The sequence below is a fragment of the Lissotriton vulgaris genome, chromosome 2_1, assembly GCF_964263255.1.
Source record: "Lissotriton vulgaris chromosome 2_1, aLisVul1.2, whole genome shotgun sequence".
Classification (NCBI taxonomy): domain Eukaryota; kingdom Metazoa; phylum Chordata; class Amphibia; order Caudata; family Salamandridae; genus Lissotriton; species Lissotriton vulgaris.
In genome coordinates, this window is record NC_141687.1 from 1538940041 (window position 1) to 1538963766 (window position 23726).

Genomic DNA, 23726 nt, shown 5'->3' on the forward strand with positions numbered 1-23726 from the left:
TTAACAAGAGGGGGGAGAGAGAGAGAGTCAGTGGATTCAGTCTCCCGAGTCATGTACATAAACAAAGTGGAATCCACTCAAGTGATAGTGATCCCTAGAGTGATGGGGAACACACAGTGTTGTTAAAATGCCCCTCACACACCAACAGGCCCCTTGGTGTCATGCTTCATCATCGGGGCCTTCGCACCCCTCTACGGGATGCGGCGTGCTACGACTCGCGAATACGCAGGAGCACTTGAAGTGAACTATGTGTGGGGGTGTGTGTTATATACCAAGATGTGAGTGAGGTGAGGTGAAAAAAGTGGATAAAAAATACCTGGCACGTGGGAAGAAAAAAACTTTATTAAATCCCCGGCTGGTATTGTTAAAATTAAAAGTGCAAGGCGTGGTTTCAAAAAGATACGTGTTAGGGTATCAAACCACTGTGTTAAAAGTCAACATGTTTCGGAGGTCAAAGCCCCCTTCTTCAGGACAAGGGTGAAAAGCACTTATCCTCGCCTTACTCACATGTAAGATGTAAAAGTGAAGCATAAAAATTACCACAATGTGTAATGTTCCTCACTATGTTTTTTATGTAAGTGAGTGTCGTTGCGCCCAGTTGGCGTAAGAACCTGTGAAAACAAAATCATAGATAAACATACAGGTCTCAAAATCACTGTTTTTAAGGAGAAGAATAATGCTTCTCTAGTGAAAACATCAGGTAGGACCCAAAAAATGATTGGAACCTGAAACAAAAATAAGGAAAAAGGACACTACAAACATACACACACGCAAACCAACACAGCTCTCTGCTCAGATGGAATGAGAGCAGAGCAGTAAGGACAAAGAGATCTTACTTTAAGTTCCCAAATACAGGACTTCATGAGCCTTTAAACGTATATTGGGGAATCCTTCCTTTCTAATCAGAAACCTAAGGGATCAATATTAGGGTTTTAGTAGAGGAATATAATCAGCAGAGTGCTGAAGCCAAAAAAGGTACAGGTTTTCTCATGGTCTTATAACTCACGGTTACAGCAACAGCTAATCGCCTGCCTTCCCTCAACGCGGCTCCGATGAAGTGAGCTGCCAGAGGGCTAGGGCCCTTTTATATGCTTGCCTGTGGGTAATTAGTGGGAATTGATTGAATAATGCAAGCCGGTGTATGCCCAAATACGGAGAGAAATCTCCTCGCGTCCGGTAAAGACGCTAGCGATGTGCGCTGATCTCCCGCGCATGCGCATAGCAATGCCAGCTGGACGCATGCGCGACTCAGTCAGCAAACGCGCCTGCGCAGACGGAGACGCTTCGTGAACTGCACGAAGCTGCCGATGCCGAACTAAATGCCTGGTACAGAGTGGCAATCGGGATAGGAAAGTCCCGGGGACATGAATCCAAGTGCCCAGGATGCACTGGTAGGGCACAAAGGTGATTATAGGTCTGAGCCCCGATGTTGAAATAGAATAAAGTAGTAAACCAGGTGAATTGTGGAGATGTGCCTATAGTTATGACAGGCTACTCTCACGGATAAGGGGAGTAAATAATGAATGAATCAGAGGGAGTAACACATACCACATTCTGCTGATGAATAGACCCCTACAATAACAGTAACAAGCATGAGACCATACGTGTACTGAAAACGTTTTCACCTAAGGAGGTTCCAAGGAATGGAATCATTCAGTCCAGTGGTGTCGGTTCCCAACCGGAACACCCACCGTTGTTCTTTTTCAAGGAGACCAATCTCTGAGGGCAATTGTTCAATTATTGTCCACTGCAACTCATTCACACAGTGTTGACTTTCAATGTAATGGGTTGACATTTTAGTAGTTTGTTTTCTACACCTGATGTTACTCTTGTGTTCGTTCAGCCTGACCCTGACAGGTCTGGTGGTCATGCCCACATATTCCTTTCCACATGGGCAGGTGATTAAGTAAACTACATTTTTACTATTACAGTTAGTAAAAGCTCGCTGTTCCCATGTAGTCCCATTGGAAAAAGTGAGCGTCTGTGTCTTTTTGGTGAGGTGGCAGTTATTGCAGTTGCCACATGGGTAATGCCCATGTATGCCTTGTAACCTCGTCTGATCATTGACAGGAGGAGGAGGTCGAGTGTGAACGAGCATATCCCTCAAATTCCTACCCCTTCTGTGTGCAAAGAGAGGTTTATCCAAAGTTAAGCCACCGCTTGTTAAAGTGCGCCAGTGTTTGTGGACCAACTTCGTCACTTGGTTGCTGACTGGACTGTATGTGGTGACACAGACAGTCCTGTTTGCGGCATCCTCCCTACGTGGGTTGTCCTCCAACAGGGCATCTCGGTTGTTGTTTCTTGCTCTGATAGAGGCTTTGCGGATCACAGTTTCCGGATACTTTCTCTGTCTAAGTTTTTCACTCAGATCCTTGGCTTGGGTCTTGTATCTGGCCACATCAGTACAGTTCCGCCGTAGGCGTAAGAACTGCCCATAAGGAAGGTTCTCTCTCAGATGACGAGGGTGAAAGCTGTCAAATCTGAGGAGACAATTCTTAGCCGTGGGTTTGAAGTGTGTTTCTGTTTTCAGTATGCCGGCTTCATGGTAGATATTTAAATCCAAGAACACCATGTTGGTATTCGATGCCTGGAAGGTGAATTTCAAAAAGGCATTCTGATTGTTGAGCCAATCAATGAAATCAGTTATCATGGTCGCATCTCCATCCCAGATAACCAGGATATCATCTATATACCTACGCCACATGCGAATCCTCGCCCTGTGGGGGTTATTGGGGTGCAAGATTTTCGTGGATTCCAAGTGATGGACATATAGTCCAGCCAAGCTCGGGGCAAAAGTACTGCCCATACTGGTCCCATGCTTCTGCCAGAAAAGGGTGCCCTCATACTCAAAAAAGTTCTTAGTGAGTGCCAGGGATATGCACTCCATCACTACATTACGTGGGGTGTGATATTCCCAGTTGGTAGAGTACAATACCTCTTCAATGATTTGGATGGTTTCATCATGGGGGAGACTCGTATAGAGGCTCTCCACATCCAGGCTTAACAGCATCTGGGAAGTTGGATCAAAGGGCTGATCATTCAGCAGTTGTAATACTGCTTTAGTGTCTCGTAAATAGGTGTCCGTCGCCTGTACAAGGGGTCTCAAGAAAGCATCCGCAAACTTGGATAAAGGTTCCAGGATAGATGAAATTCCCGAAACAATGGGGCGACCGGGTGGGTTCGCCAGATTCTTGTGTACCTTCGGGATGGTATAAAAGTAAGGGGTGCGAGGGTTCCTCTGGGTCAGAAACTCGGACTCCTTTTTTGTAATCCAGTCATGTGTGAGCGCCTCTTCCACCATACCACCTATGTGAACTCTTAGAGATTCAGTGGGATCCTCCGTCAGGATCTGGTAGTTCCTATTGTCTGACAGAAGCCGCCTGCATTCTTGGTCATAGGCTGCAGTTGTTTGAATCACCACTGCGCCCCCCTTATCCGCTGGCTTTATAATCAGGTTTTTATTCATCCTTAGTTCCTTAATGGCCTCATTTTCTGTTCTGCTCATATTCTGAAAAACCCTCTGTCTGGTTTCTAGTCCTTTTAGTTCCAGCATCATTGCTTTTTCGAAGGCCAATACTTCCACAGGGAGTTGATTATCCAGTGGAGTAAATGTAGATTTGGGTTTTAGACCAGTATCGGAAGTCTCTGTTGGTAGATCCTTATCTTTAAAGAATGCCCGTAGTTTTATAGTTCTTATGAACTCCTGCATTTCCTTATGTAGTAGGAAAATGTCTGGTCTATTGGTGGGAACATAACCCAGGCCTTTATTCAGTACCTCTTTTTGTAAATCTGTCAGGGGCCACGGGGTTATGTTGATGACTAAGTCCCCCTGTGGCTTGTTGACGCCTGATTGGCTGCCATGCTCCTGGTTACGACCCGAGGGTCTGCCTCCTCTGTGGGCTGCCAATTCACATTGTTGCCCTTCTTGTTCCGCCCTCTGCGGGATCCCTGGCCCCAGGATAAAAAAGGTTGTTGATTTTGGGGTGCACCGGTTTGCTCTGGGACCCATTGGGGGTACATTGGTCCCATTTGGGGTGGCCCAAACTGATACTGCGGGTATTGGAAAGGAGGTTGATAAGGGTTATATTGTGGGCCTTGGAAACCACGCCAGCCTCTCTGACGTGGGAACTGGGCTCTTTGTTGACGAAAGCCGCCTCTTTGTTTTCTCTGTTGAAAGCCATTCGATTTGTTGCTAGAATTACTGCCATCCGAGTTAACACTATCCGTATCACTCGTATTGTCCTTCATGACATAATCTGCACGAGTATATGGGTAGGCTCTCTCAGGGGTAAAGCGGTCTCTGTCTTTTTTTAGTTTGTTGAATTTGCTTTGTTTCAAGCCCGCCTCAAAGTCTTTCATCTGTTGGTTCAGTTCCTCTAAACCCTTTTTGAGATCCGCTGGCGAGATAAAAGCCTTAAGCTGTACTTCAAGTCTTTGGATCTCTACTTTTAGTTCAACTGATTTCCTTGCTGCTGTCTGGACTATAAGTACTAACCAGTCCCTGGTGCAATGCCAAGAGATAAGTGACCATGCCTTCTTAAAAACAAGGTCATCTTGGAAGATAAATGGTTCAGTTTTGACCAGTAGACCTTGTGGGGCCATCTTATTTCTCAGGTATTCTCTCATCAGTAAGCCATGGAGGGCTGTCCTGATTTGAATCTTGCGGGTGTTCATTAGTTCATCCCAATCAGCTACAGCGGGCCCTGGATCACTACTACTAAGGCCTTCAAAGGGTTTATCATCTGCGAGAATGCGGTCAATATCATCTTCTGTAAAAGTCAGTCCGTGTTCATCCTCCATGTTGGCAGATGAGGAGGACAGGAAGGTATTTGAAAGGTAAGTTGGTCGCGTGTGAAAACTTAGCGTGTAGGTCCAAAAGGGAAAGGGGACTCCCACAGCTGTACGCTGTCTATAAACAAATTTTAACAAGAGGGGGGAGAGAGAGAGAGTCAGTGGATTCAGTCTCCCGAGTCATGTACATAAACAAAGTGGAATCCACTCAAGTGATAGTGATCCCTAGAGTGATGGGGAACACACAGTGTTGTTAAAATGCCCCTCACACACCAACAGGCCCCTTGGTGTCATGCTTCATCATCGGGGCCTTCGCACCCCTCTACGGGATGCGGCGTGCTACGACTCGCGAATACGCAGGAGCACTTGAAGTGAACTATGTGTGGGGGTGTGTGTTATATACCAAGATGTGAGTGAGGTGAGGTGAAAAAAGTGGATAAAAAATACCTGGCACGTGGGAAGAAAAAAACTTTATTAAATCCCCGGCTGGTATTGTTAAAATTAAAAGTGCAAGGCGTGGTTTCAAAAAGATACGTGTTAGGGTATCAAACCACTGTGTTAAAAGTCAACATGTTTCGGAGGTCAAAGCCCCCTTCTTCAGGACAAGGGTGAAAAGCACTTATCCTCGCCTTACTCACATGTAAGATGTAAAAGTGAAGCATAAAAATTACCACAATGTGTAATGTTCCTCACTAGAGCCCAGTTCCCACGTCAGAGAGGCTGGCGTGGTTTCCAAGGCCCACAATATAACCCTTATCAACCTCCTTTCCAATACCCGCAGTATCAGTTTGGGCCACCCCAAATGGGACCAATGTACCCCCAATGGGTCCCAGAGCAAACCGGTGCACCCCAAAATCAACAACCTTTTTTATCCTGGGGCCAGGGATCCCGCAGAGGGCGGAACAAGAAGGGCAACAATGTGAATTGGCAGCCCACAGAGGAGGCAGACCCTCGGGTCGTAACCAGGAGCATGGCAGCCAATCAGGCGTCAACAAGCCACAGGGGGACTTAGTCATCAACATAACCCCGTGGCCCCTGACAGATTTACAAAAAGAGGTACTGAATAAAGGCCTGGGTTATGTTCCCACCAATAGACCAGACATTTTCCTACTACATAAGGAAATGCAGGAGTTCATAAGAACTATAAAACTACGGGCATTCTTTAAAGATAAGGATCTACCAACAGAGACTTCCGATACTGGTCTAAAACCCAAATCTACATTTACTCCACTGGATAATCAACTCCCTGTGGAAGTATTGGCCTTCGAAAAAGCAATGATGCTGGAACTAAAAGGACTAGAAACCAGACAGAGGGTTTTTCAGAATATGAGCAGAACAGAAAATGAGGCCATTAAGGAACTAAGGATGAATAAAAACCTGATTATAAAGCCAGCGGATAAGGGGGGCGCAGTGGTGATTCAAACAACTGCAGCCTATGACCAAGAATGCAGGCGGCTTCTGTCAGACAATAGGAACTACCAGATCCTGACGGAGGATCCCACTGAATCTCTAAGAGTTCACATAGGTGGTATGGTGGAAGAGGCGCTCACACATGACTGGATTACAAAAAAGGAGTCCGAGTTTCTGACCCAGAGGAACCCTCGCACCCCTTACTTTTATACCATCCCGAAGGTACACAAGAATCTGGCGAACCCACCCGGTCGCCCCATTGTTTCGGGAATTTCATCTATCCTGGAACCTTTATCCAAGTTTGCGGATGCTTTCTTGAGACCCCTTGTACAGGCGACGGACACCTATTTACGAGACACTAAAGCAGTATTACAACTGCTGAATGATCAGCCCTTTGATCCAACTTCCCAGATGCTGTTAAGCCTGGACGTGGAGAGCCTCTATACGAGTCTCCCCCATGATGAAACCATCCAAATCATTGAAGAGGTATTGTACTCTACCAACTGGGAATATCACACCCCACGTAATGTAGTGATGGAGTGCATATCCCTGGCACTCACTAAGAACTTTTTTGAGTATGAGGGCACCCTTTTCTGGCAGAAGCATGGGACCAGTATGGGCAGTACTTTTGCCCCGAGCTTGGCTGGACTATATGTCCATCACTTGGAATCCACGAAAATCTTGCACCCCAATAACCCCCACAGGGCGAGGATTCGCATGTGGCGTAGGTATATAGATGATATCCTGGTTATCTGGGATGGAGATGCGACCATGATAACTGATTTCATTGATTGGCTCAACAATCAGAATGCCTTTTTGAAATTCACCTTCCAGGCATCGAATACCAACATGGTGTTCTTGGATTTAAATATCTACCATGAAGCCGGCATACTGAAAACAGAAACACACTTCAAACCCACGGCTAAGAATTGTCTCCTCAGATTTGACAGCTTTCACCCTCGTCATCTGAGAGAGAACCTTCCTTATGGGCAGTTCTTACGCCTACGGCGGAACTGTACTGATGTGGCCAGATACAAGACCCAAGCCAAGGATCTGAGTGAAAAACTTAGACAGAGAAAGTATCCGGAAACTGTGATCCGCAAAGCCTCTATCAGAGCAAGAAACAACAACCGAGATGCCCTGTTGGAGGACAACCCACGTAGGGAGGATGCCGCAAACAGGACTGTCTGTGTCACCACATACAGTCCAGTCAGCAACCAAGTGACGAAGTTGGTCCACAAACACTGGCGCACTTTAACAAGCGGTGGCTTAACTTTGGATAAACCTCTCTTTGCACACAGAAGGGGTAGGAATTTGAGGGATATGCTCGTTCACACTCGACCTCCTCCTCCTGTCAATGATCAGACGAGGTTACAAGGCATACATGGGCATTACCCATGTGGCAACTGCAATAACTGCCACCTCACCAAAAAGACACAGACGCTCACTTTTTCCAATGGGACTACATGGGAACAGCGAGCTTTTACTAACTGTAATAGTAAAAATGTAGTTTACTTAATCACCTGCCCATGTGGAAAGGAATATGTGGGCATGACCACCAGACCTGTCAGGGTCAGGCTGAACGAACACAAGAGTAACATCAGGTGTAGAAAACAAACTACTAAAATGTCAACCCATTACATTGAAAGTCAACACTGTGTGAATGAGTTGCAGTGGACAATAATTGAACAATTGCCCTCAGAGATTGGTCTCCTTGAAAAAGAACAACGGTGGGTGTTCCGGTTGGGAACCGACACCACTGGACTGAATGATTCCATTCCTTGGAACCTCCTTAGGTGAAAACGTTTTCAGTACACGTATGGTCTCATGCTTGTTACTGTTATTGTAGGGGTCTATTCATCAGCAGAATGTGGTATGTGTTACTCCCTCTGATTCATTCATTATTTACTCCCCTTATCCGTGAGAGTAGCCTGTCATAACTATAGGCACATCTCCACAATTCACCTGGTTTACTACTTTATTCTATTTCAACATCGGGGCTCAGACCTATAATCACCTTTGTGCCCTACCAGTGCATCCTGGGCACTTGGATTCATGTCCCCGGGACTTTCCTATCCCGATTGCCACTCTGTACCAGGCATTTAGTTCGGCATCGGCAGCTTCGTGCAGTTCACGAAGCGTCTCCGTCTGCGCAGGCGCGTTTGCTGACTGAGTCGCGCATGCGTCCAGCTGGCATTGCTATGCGCATGCGCGGGAGATCAGCGCACATCGCTAGCGTCTTTACCGGACGCGAGGAGATTTCTCTCCGTATTTGGGCATACACCGGCTTGCATTATTCAATCAATTCCCACTAATTACCCACAGGCAAGCATATAAAAGGGCCCTAGCCCTCTGGCAGCTCACTTCATCGGAGCCGCGTTGAGGGAAGGCAGGCGATTAGCTGTTGCTGTAACCGTGAGTTATAAGACCATGAGAAAACCTGTACCTTTTTTGGCTTCAGCACTCTGCTGATTATATTCCTCTACTAAAACCCTAATATTGATCCCTTAGGTTTCTGATTAGAAAGGAAGGATTCCCCAATATACGTTTAAAGGCTCATGAAGTCCTGTATTTGGGAACTTAAAGTAAGATCTCTTTGTCCTTACTGCTCTGCTCTCATTCCATCTGAGCAGAGAGCTGTGTTGGTTTGCGTGTGTGTATGTTTGTAGTGTCCTTTTTCCTTATTTTTGTTTCAGGTTCCAATCATTTTTTGGGTCCTACCTGATGTTTTCACTAGAGAAGCATTATTCTTCTCCTTAAAAACAGTGATTTTGAGACCTGTATGTTTATCTATGATTTTGTTTTCACAGGTTCTTACGCCAACTGGGCGCAACGACACTCACTTACATAAAAAACATAGTGAGGAACATTACACATTGTGGTAATTTTTATGCTTCACTTTTACATCTTACATGTGAGTAAGGCGAGGATAAGTGCTTTTCACCCTTGTCCTGAAGAAGGGGGCTTTGACCTCCGAAACATGTTGACTTTTAACACAGTGGTTTGATACCCTAACACGTATCTTTTTGAAACCACGCCTTGCACTTTTAATTTTAACAATACCAGCCGGGGATTTAATAACGTTTTTTTCTTCCCACGTGCCAGGTATTTTTTATCCACTTTTTTCACCTCACCTCACTCACATCTTGGTATATAACACACACCCCCACACATAGTTCACTTCAAGTGCTCCTGCGTATTCGCGAGTCGTAGCACGCCGCATCCCGTAGAGGGGTGCGAAGGCCCCGATGATGAAGCATGACACCAAGGGGCCTGTTGGTGTGTGAGGGGCATTTTAACAACACTGTGTGTTCCCCATCACTCTAGGGATCACTATCACTTGAGTGGATTCCACTTTGTTTATGGATGACACACACACATTCCGTAGAACTGAAATCCGAAGAAAGTGGCATTCATGCTGCAAAACAGGAGTTGGCAGGAGTTATTAGACTGAAATTAATGATAAAATGTGGAACGATCTTAATTTTTTAAGTAATAAACCAAATAAACTAAATGTAAGCATAGTGGCTCTGTGTGTTGAACCTTTGCTATTAATCCTGTGAAAGGCAGGGCACAGCTTAGAATTTTCCAAGGCTAATACCCCCTTCTATTCTTCGGATATCGGTACTCTGAGTGCAATAAAAGTGTAACGTGATACTCCATTTATATTTTTTAGATACAACAGAGGTGCGGTATGAAGTGCCAGAGGTGGGGTATGACGCGCTGCGTAAAGATAATCTATGTTACCTGCCCTTTGGGAGCACAGGCCAAGAGTCACCAATTTCCTTTTGTAATTCCCTTTTTTAAATGAAAGATCTACACAAGCTCCATGCGAGGATGGGGGGCGGGGGGAAGCTGCGCTAAGCACCTTTTGTTTAGAAGGCTGGCGTTCGGATGACCCAGCACTTCATACAGACTGACCCCCCTGCGCCTCTTCGGGTGCAGCGAAGCAGAAGATGGGCAGGAAGTCGCAGACAATCCTACTTGCTTACACTTTCTGGCTGCTCTAGGCCCCAATTGGCCGAGATAGTAAATGTGTGCTTTAGATATGCAGATGTGCCCACAAGGAAAAAACAAAAGTTCAAGTGCCAGAATTAAAAGATAAAACGGGACCCGTGGACCTGCCTGCACTTGGCTTGGAGACCCGATATTTGTAATTTGGTGTATTCATGACTTTAGCCCTATGGCACGTGTGGGGCTCTTTCTCTGTGCCCTGGGACGGCGCGTGGTTACTGTGCTGTACCCATAATGGTAGTTGTGGTTTAGCACCAGTGTCTCAGGGCCAGTACTACCACAATCCAGTATAGACAACAAACTTAATTCCTTTTGTATATGTGGCTCAATACAGTGCTTCACTGCAACTTCAGGGGTAGGAAGCGCTATACAAATTCTCCAATGCTTTACATCACAAATGTAGCTAAGGAGGGCTGTTTAGTGCAGGCGTTCCCTTGGAGGTAGCACTTTCTTACTCATTTGGAGCACAACTCTAATATGTATACATATATAGAACGATAGATATATATATATACGCACACACACAAAGAGGACGTGTACAAAAGCCAAGATATGAATGATGAGACAACAGAAGGTCCTTCCTTGTGAGACCAGATAAGATAACACCCAGCTTTACAGCACTTCAGCAGGGAGGCGCTACATTTCACAATGCCATTCTGAGGGGTTAACATGCAACTCTGTCTTCCCTTGAGGCTTTATTTACTGACTCAGTAAACATGCTTGCGCGCCTTGCGCTAAAAGGAGGCAGCAGGGGGAGGGGTCCTGTGCCTGTTTCCCTTGCGGGAGCAAGCAGGAATCATATGTTTGTAATTTGAAAGCTCGCTCCCGCTAGGGAACCGCCAGACGTGCACGCTTTGTCATTGAAAGCAATGCAACGCGTGCACTTTTTTGCCCGCAAAGCTGTGCCGATCGTTAAAGGTCTTTTTCCTTATCAGCCATGCGCGCTGCTTAGGCGAGACCTAAAAAGGAGGGGGGGGGGGGGGGGGCATAAACCTCTCCTCCTGGGGCTTAATATGTCGCAGGGAAAACCGCCTCCCTGGAGTGTCTTTATTTTGTCTGTGGGGGCCTCTCTGACCCGTGCAGCCCCAGGGACTGCCACTTTCCCAAATCTTTTCTAAAATGTAATGTGGGGGGGAGGCGCTCAGCCCTGGGGACCACCACCTCCCCTGGGCAAAATTGAAGAAAGGAGGGGGGCCATGCAGCCCCCCACCCCCTTCTGGGTCGTAGATGTTCCTGGGGGCACCACCCTGAGGGCTGGCCTCTGTTATGTCTTAGGGTGCCCACCCCATGGGACTTAACTCTGTGCTATGGCTTGGTGGGAGCTTTACTGATCCAACCAAGCCATTGCAAACTGTGGTCCGTTTTGAGCAAGCAAGAGCATATTGCTCTTGCTTGCTCAAAGAGGAGCACAATTGTTTGACAGAGAGGAACTGCATGTTAGCAGCTCCTTCTGTCAAAGCAGGAGGCGGGGAGCCGGCAGGTAGTGCAGGGGCCTTGAGGTTCCTCCTGCGGTCCCCAACAGAGTGGGTGCCCAGTCCCTGGGAGATGGTATCCCCAGGTCTGAAATCTGCCCGGGAGGGGCATCTCAGCCCCCCTCCCTTAAAATTATTATTGTTAGTTTTTTTTTTAAAGGCTAGGCTGAAGGCAAAAATTGACATCTGCACGAATAAATAAATAATATTAAAAAAAAGAAGACAGTCAAGATGCCGCAGGCCACACACCTTTTCTCCACCACTTTACAAACACGCCTTCTCGTGCAGTTCCGGATGGGGGATGAAGTCCCCTTCGCTTCAAAGGGTCCTTGGCGCCAAAAAGCCCTCCTGTTACCTTCAGTAAGTCCCACAGAACATGATTGCTGAGAGGACTTTGGAGCCCACACCCCCTTTCTCCACCACACTGCAAACGCCTCTTGGATGCTGAGGGATCTTGGGGGGGCCCAGAAGCCCTCCTGTTAACTCCAGTCAGCCAACACAGTAGAATTCCTGAGAGCTGGTCGGCGGCCCCACCCCTTTCTCCACCACTCTGCAAACACAACTGCTATTTAAAAACCCTTAGAAATTCACTGAAAAAACCTAAAGGTCACAGGGATGTTATAGTTAGGCTCAGATTTCACTTGTATAAAATCAGTGAAATTCAGCAGTGATAGTTACCTCAGCTAACTATAACTTACGACCCAGCAATGCACTTCTTATGATCTCGTATATTACATCTCTCATGACATGGCCAGTGACATCACTGATGACTTCTCAAATGACATCATTGATGACATCCTCCACTGAGTGTGTGTTTTGTGAAAGTTTTTCACACTGAATAATAAATACTGATGTACTGCATAATTAAATTCATATATTTTGTGTAGTACTGAGTTTTAGTATTTTTACATATACTATTTTAAGTATAATTCTGCTTTAAAAGTGGGTGTACTATTTATTAGTGGGCTAGTCTGTACACTGACATGTGTCCCCTGCTAATCTATGTCTATGGTCGTGCGTTGCAATAGTCTAATCTGTCCATTAAGACTCCAGTGGTAGATCAGTATAGGACATACTGACTAGTTTCCTGAAGAATGACTAGTAGTAGTTTCTTAAAAAATTATTTTTATTTACTAAGGCCTTTCTGTAGGGAGGTGACTACTTGTAGTAGACATTTGCAGACTTACCTCTATGCTTCCACCTTTCTCTAAGATCAGGAATGATTTTACTAGTGCTTTGTGACATAGTGCCTTGTCCTTTAAGGCCTCTGTACTGGGGGTGTGTTATAGTGCTGTGTGTAAAATTGACGTACCTCTAAAACAAAGGTCTTCAAGCGGGGGGGCATAAATGATCGGGAGGGGGGGATCTCTAGACAATTTTTTTCTTTCAAGGGGTGGGGGTGGGGGGTGAGGGGGGGGGGTGGTAGCAAGGGCACAGCATTAGGAAGTTTGAGTTTCCAGTGCAGGGAACTCACCTTTGACAAATGTAGTTGTGGATGACTCAGATGGGCACTAAGGGCACCCACTTAAGAAAAAACAATCTAATACCCCCCCTTCCCCTAGCGCCCCCCCCCCACACACACACACACACACAAACACCAGCTAAAATCTAAAATTAAAAATATGGGTTTCCTAGGTGGCCACTGGGACACCGACAACATTATAAAGTGTTAAAAAAAAAGTGAATAATAAATGTGCTGCAGGAGCCACTCCATTATTATTCACTGGTCGTTGAAGGAGCTCCTCATAATGCCCTGCAAGGGCTGTTTAAGTTGTTTCTTCTTCTGCTTGGTTATGTCCCTTGAAAGGACAGGCCCACCACCAAGCATTTATTTAATGTTCTGAGGTGCTGCAGTAGCCACCCGGCGACATTAACAAAACCTATAAGTCTCCTGGGTCACTAAATCCATGACCCCTGGAGAATTTACCATATCTTTAAATAATGCTCTTAGCTGAAACTCTGTTCCCTTCAGTTGGAGTGCAGGGGCCTTTTGTGGGCTGAAAAATATTAAAGAAAGACCGAGACATGCAAGCTTTATTTTTTGGAGAAAAAAGTCTTACAGTATCTTATCATTTTTCAGCCCACAAAATGTAATCATAAAATCTATGTTAAAATAGAGACTTAGACATGTTGATTCTTTTTTTTATTGAAACTTTATTTAAAATGTTTACAATAAACATGTTTATTAAACACCACTGTGTAAACGACTGAAATACACATTTGATTAAAAATATTAGGGATTTTTGGACAAAGATAATACATCTACTTTATAAATTGATATGCTCACCCCTTGATAAAGCCAGATAGGTACACTTTTTATATTTTGGTGTAGTGACTATTTGACAACGTCAGTAAGTCTGCTTTAGTGTGGCCAGGACCTTCGAGACCAATCTCACGCTGCGCATGCCAGAAAGTGTGTGTGTGTTGCAGCTGTCCCACTGCATGCATGTCCAAAGGCCATGCCTGACATTGCTTGTCTGCAAGGGGTTGGCAGCAGAGCCTGACCTAAGGCAGGCTTTGCAGTCAACCCCACCCAATGGATGGCCTTTGGGCATGCGCAACATTGGTTGGCTCCTTGTGAGGCTTCCCACCCTGAGTCTTAAGAGGCCCCTGGATCCCCGGGCCTGCCCTTAAACAGTGTCCTAGGGAGCAGACCTCTGGGACACAGTTTTCCCTGCCCACAGGAGTGCGGACAGAGAAAGCAAGTTTGTTCCCCCTTGCAGGCGCTTTGAAAAGGCATGACGTTATGCTTGTTGAAAAAATATTACTTTACGTTCAACAACCCCCTTGAAATTCACTGATAAAACCAATGGTTAGTTGGGTGAAAATTTCAGTGACGGCGTAACATTTTAAACTAAAAAAATCTACTGAAATTTCCCAGTTCTAGTTATTTCTAGTAAATATAACTTGTTTCCCAAAGCACCTATAACTTGCGCCCTCTCTATGCACTGTTAATTTCCCACCATATTCCATCACTCATGACATGTTCTATGGCCGGGGTACAAAATATGGTTACCTTAATGCACGAGTTATAGTTACTAGAGATACTGTAACTGGTGATTATAGGTGGATTTTCTTTGTTTAAAACTTTACGTTGTTACTGAAATTTTCACCTATTTATAACATCAATTTAACCTGTATTTAAAAAAAAAAATCCGTAAAAGAAAAATGTGTGTGTAAATGAAAACACTGTGTTGGGTGCCGCTGTGTATTTATAGTTTGAACTGGGTTTCCATAGCAGTTGGATTTTTTCGTTTGCATCTTTAGACACATCTACAGTCAAAACTGCTGAACTGAATTACATCAAATTTGGCAGAAAGCTAGATCTTTACCCAGAAAGTGTTCTTTTTATGATGTATAAATCAGGTCTGTAGTTTTTGAGAAATTAAGGTTCAAAATGAATAGATCTTTCATGCTGCAATAGAATGGCAGGACCGGCAGACTGGTCACTGTCAACATCAGCAAAGATATTTGGAAGCCATTTTATGGCTATGGGACTCAACAAAGAGTGGACAGCAAAGGGATAGCCTTGCCCCTTGGCTTTTAGGCCTTGTGGCAGGGTCCCGGAGAGACATTCTCTGGGGTCACAATTCATTTTTTTTCTTTAAAAAAAGAATTTTTGTGCACTACTGCGCTACTGTCTAGTTGTGGGCCAGAGGAATATTCAAATTACATTTGGGTAGGGAGCAGCAGTGAGGGTCCCCTCCACAAAGTGTATTCTGCCCCTGGGAACCCAATCTCCCAAGAGCCTGCAGCTGTTTCTAGTGGTCCTGGGAGGGACCATGAACCATGAAAATAAGAGTGTGCCGTCTCTGGGGATTCTTTGACACATCTTAGATGCACTCCGTTCCCACATGGAGCCCGCAGGGAAGTTGCCGCCTCCCACACCAGTACTGAATTTGCTGCCATGTTGGGAGCTGCAAAAAAACAGAAAAGGCTCTGGGTGCCCTAGATGGGTTCTCGACAGAGCACACAGGTTAATAAAGAGAGAATAAAATTAGTTGCAGGTTCGCAACCTCATTATTGTAGCGGCAAGGCAACTCATTTAATATTCACGGCTCCCGAAACTCCCCAATAATGCCCGGCCTGGGCTTTGGTTTAAATATTGAAGTTGTTGTAGTGCCCTAAAGAGGGAACGAGGTCCCACCAGCAATTTATGTAAGTGTTTTGAGGAGCTTCAGGGAGCATAGCAGCCCCCATGAATACTAAAAAACACTCTGCGATGGATATGTGTGCTTCTTCAGTTTGAGTGCAGGGACCCTTTTGGTATGGCCCTATGATTGAATTTTGTGGCTTAAGTGTTAAAGACCCAGCTTTGTATATGGTTGCTGTGGGGAAAAAATGCTTTATTTTTGCGATATTTTAGTGACCATTATTATTACACATTGCTATGTGTGTATTTATAAGGAATACATTGGATTATGGTCAATGATAAATTATTGTGGTGACTTTTCGACAAAGCCAATAGGCTGGTTTTATTTATGTTCTTGTGCTGGCAACCTTATAAAGTCAACTGGCCTGCATTTTATATTTTGGTGGTCTGACTCTTTGACAAAGCCAGTAGGTCTTCTTTACTTAAAATAAAACCTTTTTACTGAAGTAACTAGAACTCGGTCCCTTCGCCATGCACTGTTTCTCATTCTTAGTACATAACTGACAATATGTTCAATGACGTTATTGATAATCACATCATTGTTGACAAAACTGTGCATGGTGAGGGTGCTAGTTATAGTTACTTCACTTAGTCAGTTAACTTTAACTGGGGTATTTTAGTATTTTTCTGAGCTTAAAAAGTAATGTTTTAATTGACATTTTCACCTAAAAATAGCGCCACTTTAAACTTTGGGATTTCAGTGGAAAAAAACATATATATCTTTAAACAAAAAGCATATGTAATTTGAGAAGTCATCAGTGATCTCATCGATCTCTCATTTAACATGTCATGCGTGATGTAACATGTGAGGTCATAACTGGTGCTTCGCCTTTGGATTTTTCAGTAAATATAAATGATATATGTAATGGTTTACGTGCAGACAACAGTATGCAATGTGGTGAAAATAACAGCTAGCTGAGAAAGAACAGATGTAAACTAATTGAGAACATACTTAGGCGCTTGACAGAACCTGTTTATGATTTTATTGAGGAAGGCAGTTACTGAAATTGTATCTATAGAAGGTTAAAGAATAACAATTTAATTTTTTTGTGTTCCACAGTGCAAAAATTGTATTGGAAATATACACCCTCATCAAACATTTGGCAAGTACTATGAACTAGTCTGCTAATTTACTGTCTTTTTATATGTTTGTTTCAGCATTTTCCACCAGATTATTCTCGGTTTTGAGATTTGAAAGCGTCATTCATGAATTCGATCCGTAAGTACTTTATGTGGCCCTAATTCACACACTTGACAAAAGTACAGTTTAAGTCCACTGTGATTGCTATGTTCTAACTGAATGACGCTGCCTTGTGCTTTTGCTTTGAGTTGAACTTCTTTAGATATTAGACATTTTGGCAAATGGCTTTTGTCTGTTATTCTGTCAAAGTGATCAGTTGCTGTTCATACATTTGTATTTCCCATATTCATATCCGGTTAATCTGAAATGATTATCTTTTAAGTAGCACCTCCCAAGTTCTGTAAAAGCCAGCTTTTGGGTGCATGTGTTTTTCCCATGTATTTATCATTTTTAAAGATTTTATTAACGTTCAATGCAATACAATACTGAGAAACAGAAACCACATTGATGGTAACCTACAATGGTATGTGCATTTAAGGAACAACTCCTACAGCAAAATGATCCTTCATAGCAGCAGCAGCAGCAGGAACATTACTACAAAAGGAAGCATAGAAGAAAAAACTGGTCACTATAGAGGGTACACTATTGTCCCCGTTATCCCAAGGTACCCAAAGACAAGGTAGTCGCTTGCAAACACAGGCACCAATATTCTTTGGCGAGGAATGTGGGAGAGAAATCTTGAAGAAACCCCAGTAGCTATTCCTGCCAGTCCAAGTCCTAACCGAATGTGTAGTGGAGCGAGTCATACACTCTATATATGAAGTGTGTGAAGCAATGAGCAAGGCTGTCTGGTAGATGGACCTAAAGACCAAGACTCCTCCTTGCCATGAATTAAGCAGACCAGCTCCAATCGTTACTGTCTCCTAGGGTGACTACATACTTTGGGTGCCCCCTCCTTTTAGGGAGAGGGGCACATCCCTGTTCTTATTGGGCCTAATTCTCCAATTCATGAAGGAGAATTTCTAAGAGAGGGGCTCACCTCAGCCCTTGGCGACTCTAGGGATGTGCCAGGCTAAGGTGGACACTCCTACTCTGCTTACTAATGTTCCAGCCTGTCCTGCAGCTAAAAATGCAGCTTGGAAACGGGAGGGGGGAGGCATCTTCACTAGTTGGAGATGCCCAAATCAGCACATCACAAGGTGAGAGCCTTTGAGGCTCACCATCAAGTGTTGCTGTTCCTGCCAGGGGAAGGTGTGAAGCACCTCCACTCAGAGCAGGCTTTGTTTCTGACCTCCGAGAGCACAAAGGCTCACACCCCATGAGGTCAGAAACCGGTCTGTTGGTGGCTGGCTGACGGGGATCAGTCAGCCAATACACTAGAAGTTGGTCGTTTCTTCAGGGGGCATCTCTAAAATAACCTCTGAGTGCATTTTATTATAAATCCAACACTGGCATTAGTGTGGGTTTACTATGCTGAGAAGTCTGATACCAAACTTCTCAGTCTTCAGTAAAGTCATCATGTCTTCACTGCACTTACCATGTTTGTGACTGGCACAGACACTGTAGGCTGATAACCCTCCTCAACTCCGAAGTTAAAATACTGGCAAAGGTTCTGGTCCAACAGCTGACGCAAGTGATTAATAAACCAGTGGCCCCAGATCAATCAGGTTTTATGCCAATGTGCTCCATTCGTTATAACCTGCGGAAGTTCTTAGGGTGCCTAAAAAGGAGGCGGAAAGCTGAGTGAACCAGCTATACTGCTGGCCCTATACACAGAGAAGGCCTTTGACTCTGTTGAGGGGGTTTTCCTGTGGTTGTTTTTTGACAAGGTAGGGTTCAGGGAGGAGTTTGTTTCCTGGATAAAATTGCTGTATTCCAAGCTGGTGGCCAGAGTTCGGACAAACAAGTCACTCGCTCAACAGTTCGCAATGGGCCGAGGTACAAGGCAAGGATGCCCGTACCCCGTTATTCACGCTGGAAGCCTTAGCCTTCTAGGCGTGCGCTGATGCTCAGATTCGGGGACTGTGGTGAACCCCGCTAATGGGAGAACATCATCTCTCTTTACACAGATGACATGTTGGTTTATATGGTTGATCCTCGGAGGACTGTTCCCAGAGACCTCAAGATGGGAATGTCCCCACATCAATTCCTTAAGCTTTTTCCAGTATCCCAACAAAGTGGACGTTACTGCAGCAGGATCTGCCCTGCGTCTTCAGGCTTGACATGGAGATGTTGAGTGGTCTGTTTGAGTTGGCGAAGTTCTGTGTTCGGGGTCTTAATGGAGGTCACATGGTTTCAGAGTGGCCTCTGGGATAGGTCTATCGTCTCCATGCAGTCTCGAATCAGTGACCTCCATTGCCACTTGGTCAATTGGTGTTTCGAAGGCCGGCCCGAAGGCCCGGATCAGGGCAGTTCTAGGATTTTAGGGGCCCTGGGCAGAAGGGGAATGTGCGAATCCCCTCTTATTTGCATAGGCTTGACCCATTCAGGGCTGTTTGCATCTGAATAGATACCCTTGCTCCTGAAGCTGCAGCCCCTCCCTTTCAGCCACCTACAAGCACTTTTTAACAGCTCATCAAGGGCTGAAGGTGTGAGGTTTGCTTTTCTCCATACTGCCAGGGAGCTAAACAGCAGGACAATAGCATTCCCGCTGTGCCTCTGCATGGGCGGGGGGTGGAGGCCAAATTGTCGGACAAATCTCAGTTTGCAACTGTGAATGGGGAGGGGGCCGGACTCCCCTTGTTATACCATAGCAGTGAGGCCGGGGGAGGGGGCCTCCTAAGGTGGCACACTTGCAAGGTGGCACCTTTCCAGCCGTGCTCTGACTCTGTCGATTGGTGCGCGCTCTATGTTGGAGGGCTGACTATGGGGCCCTGGGCAGCCGCCCACACTGCCCATGCCTATCGCTGGCCCTGGCCAGGGTTGGCCTGAAGCAGTTTCTCAGTGTGTTGCCCTGGTCCTCCATGGCTGAGAACTCTGTCTGCCAGACGGTTCTCACCACTGGCCCCTCCGGCACCCCTAAGGGCGTATTTCTCCAAACAGTTGGTGTGTGACCCTATCCAGCCTTCGTCTCTCATCATGGTTCCGGGCCCAGTACTCAGAAGCTAGGGTGTTATTAGGTCACTCTGCCTACCGTAAAGCAGCCTTTCTCCCAGTCCCACCCGGCTGTGGTTTGTCAGGTGTTGGAGGAGGGGTCAAAGGACATAGAGGGACGTGAACACTGGCTTCCCAAACCGCAGCTCTGTTTTGGTGACTTGCCAGTTTGGTACAGTCTTAGCGTCGCTTCAGCCGATCAATGGATGCCGGCTGCAGTCTGTGGGGCAGGATTGAGCAAGGCAGCCGGTGGGTGCTGATCACTCAATGCAGTGGTCCTGGGTGTCCACAGCCGGGTTCTCAGCCTCCAAGCTGTGTCACGGGCGCGTTCTGACCCTCATCTTGGGTGCGGGGCCCATCAGGAGCATCGGCACAGTGCAGGGGATTAAGACACTCCTTGGTGCTGTCGGTCCCGTCAGCCACCTCTGTGCAGCTTCCATGACCGGTGGATGTGTTCCGCAAACCCCAGGAACGACGGATGGGCCTCACGGCGGCTCATTGCTCACAGGAGCTTACCTGCTGGGTACCATATTTACTCTGCATCCTTGCCACAGTCTCTCAGGCATGCAAGAAGCCCCCTTTGTTCTTTTAGTCATCTTTGAAATGGTGTTGCGACACTAGTCAAGCTCATGTTTCAATACTTTTATCACCTTCATACTTGCCTGATTTGTAAATTTGTCTAGAGCCTGATCCTCCCAAAGAAACATGACTGTGTAATCTGGCCAATATTCGCAGAATGTTGTGTAACTTGAATAAATTTTGTTCGTGACACATTGGTGGAACAATTGAAATACTGAAGATTTCTTTGTCTACACCCCGAAATCTGATTGATCCGCACCATGAGAATGGAAGACCTGAAATCTAGAACACGGTAAATAAAATGTTGATGTATGAGAACACCCAATCTGAAGAATGTAAATGTGAAATTCTACTGACATGGATGCCGACTATAAACAGCAAAAATCCTGAAATCGGAAGGCTTGGTAGACTGACAAGTATGGTGATTAGCATTTTAGTGTTATCACAATGGTGAATCTTCAACGTTCTTTATTTCTCTTACAGCTATTTCAATTACCGCACCACCCGCTTTCTGACTGAAGAAGGATTTTATAAGTTTCATAACTGGTTTGATGATCGGGCCTGGTACCCTCTAGGAAGGATCATTGGTGGAACTATTTACCCAGGTAACCTCCAATCTTAAAGTGTGTGTGTGTGTGTGTGCACTCGCCAAAGTTCAAGCAAAAATTGATTTATTTAGCGTTTATGAGCAATGTGAATATGAACCATTATTTTTACATTTATACGGCTTGGTTCTTCAAATATTACACAATGGCATGGCAACCTAAATGTAAAATGTTTGGAATAACTTTAAGATTTACCCTTTAACTGAATGGCTGGAGATAATTCTCTTTGTTGGAACGGGAGATCATTTGTGTACATGTAGTAATCTAGAGAATGGTTCTATGTGCAAGCCTTTTAATTTCAGGTCACTTTCCATTAAGCAACATGCAAAGAAAACTCCAATTATAGTTGTGTACCCATGCATAGTGTGATGCGTAACATAACTCCTTTACAAAGTTTGTTTTTACATGTGGGACATTGTACTGTTTTTTTAAATTTTTTTTACAAATGTGACAGTCAGATTTTTAATTTATGTTCATTTCTTTTTTCCTTGTGTTTTTTTGCACTTGTGTGTTTGGTATGTCAAATGAAAATGTAGATTAATAGTAATGACGTTTGTAAAAATTACAACCCATTATTTAACAGATTAATTTCAAGCACTGACAATACTCTTAGAAATGTAGTAGACCTTTCACTGCCCATTCCATTGTGTTTCTGACTGTTGACATTTATTGCTGCATCACCCCTTAGAACTAATCTACTTCAAGGGGTTTGAGCACGTTGGTACTTAAACACAGAGGCTCTCAGCAGTGTTTCTTTCAGTCCATATTCCTGACCCAAGAATGTCAGGGACACAGGAGAAAAACAGCAATTTCATGATGGTTAGGATAATGAAGGGGTAGTGCTGTTGATATTGTTTTCTTTGTTGAGCCCTGTTTGAATGGCAGGCTCTCACTGAAGACTGTAAATCTCTCATGATTTACTGGGGTTTGAGGATTATCCTAGCATCTCTGTGCAAGATTACTATTCATGAGCAACTCTCGTAAGAGTTCTCCATGGACTGTTTGTGAGTAATTTGTCTCAAGATGCAAAATCTGACCTGTTCAGAACTACTTATGCTATCAGAGACAAAGACTAGGCCAAATAATTTCATAAGTCGTGGAAGTGTCTACTCTCCTCTGGAATCTCCAACTCACCTTTTGGGCCCGCTTTCCATCGGAGGCAATCACCCTCAAAGGCTACACTGGCAACCCCTAGAGATATACTAGTGGGTTTGTTTTAAGCACAAGAAGGGTCCTGGACTGTGTGACCTGTCTTGTTACAGTTAATGCACCAAGTCTTCTTGGGGGGAGTGGGAGGGGGGGGGACAAGATCTTGCACTGGTACCAACTTCTGTTTTGTGAGGTGTCACAGGGCCCACCCTCTTAGACAGATTGTTTGGGGCCTACAGAGGACTCCTTACCTTTATTTTTGTCTTCAGAGTGATCCACCTTCTTCTCCTTGGCGGCTTTTTATCCTCTTTCTTTTGATCACCCCCACCATGTCTAATCTTGGTCACCAAATTATCAGCCTTCTGCCCCAACTCTTGAGGAGAGACTGGCTCCAGGTCCATCAGGTATTTATGCAACTTTTCATGAACACAATTACTTAACAGATGCTCTCTAATCAGTAAATTGTAAAGTCCATCATAATGATGCACATTGCTACCTTTTAACCTACCACCTAGAGTTTTTACTTGAAAGTATACAAAATCAACGCAGGACTACCTCTGGGTTTTTCAACTCTCCCTGAACCTGATCTTCTACTCTTAAGTGGTGAGTCCAAAGCCATCAATCACGGTACCCTTCTTGTGGTCACAGTAATCAGTATCTGCTCATTCAATGGCAGGAGTCTATGCCTGCATTTACTAGAAAACCATTCCCAAAAGAGAGAGGGACCCAATACTTCTGGCTGACCTTCCTTTCTCTACAGGCTCTCTCAAAAGATGTGAACGATTTTGTGATGTCATCACCTTCTATATATTTAGGCACAATCCCTTTGGGGATTTTAGGGTCTGAGTTTTCCTCCCGAATTTTGCTGCCGCCAGAGATGGGTTTTCACTTTTTCTATGGCCAGGAGTTTAGCCTCTAATGCTATCCTCTTGGCTAGTTTCAAAAGATCTACTTCTTCATGATTTGTTTGTTCTGAGATACTACTAGAAGTGCTCCCAGGGGTATTTCTGTTTGAAGGGGCAGTGCTGCAATTGGAATCCTCCTCATCCACTACTTGCTATTCATCTGCCTCCTCCTCTATAAGGGTGGGAGGAAATCCTCTCCCATGGTTGTAGAATTTGCTGCAAGTAAGGTTTGCAGATGAGCTTTTGTGGGTCTAGGCCCCATGCTGAGGTTCATTGCTTTACACAGGGCATTAATTAAGTATGTACAACTTAATGTTTTTATACAGCCCAAGGTCGAGGTCCTGGGAAGTACCTGGTGCATCAGTCATGATTTTAAGTGAGTTTGGACCTTTTTAGAAAAGTGACTAAAATTGCTACATCAATTTCTAAAGGCCCAACTTACAAAAACTACTGTTTAAATTTTAAATCAGTTTT

General features: G+C 44.9%; 1 protein-coding gene across 2 annotated transcripts in view; it reads left to right on the forward strand.

Annotated features, from left to right (window-relative positions):
• LOC147732864 (dolichyl-diphosphooligosaccharide--protein glycosyltransferase subunit STT3A) overlaps positions 1 to 23726 on the forward strand; it is a 163708-nt gene that overhangs the window by 40934 nt on the left and 99048 nt on the right. For both annotated transcript variants that reach the window (XM_086957405.1, XM_086957406.1), the window contains exons 3-4: positions 16999 to 17059; positions 21077 to 21198. In XM_086957405.1, the coding sequence (XP_086813531.1) occupies positions 16999 to 17059; positions 21077 to 21198 (183 nt within the window). The remainder of the gene's footprint in view (positions 1 to 16998; positions 17060 to 21076; positions 21199 to 23726) is intronic.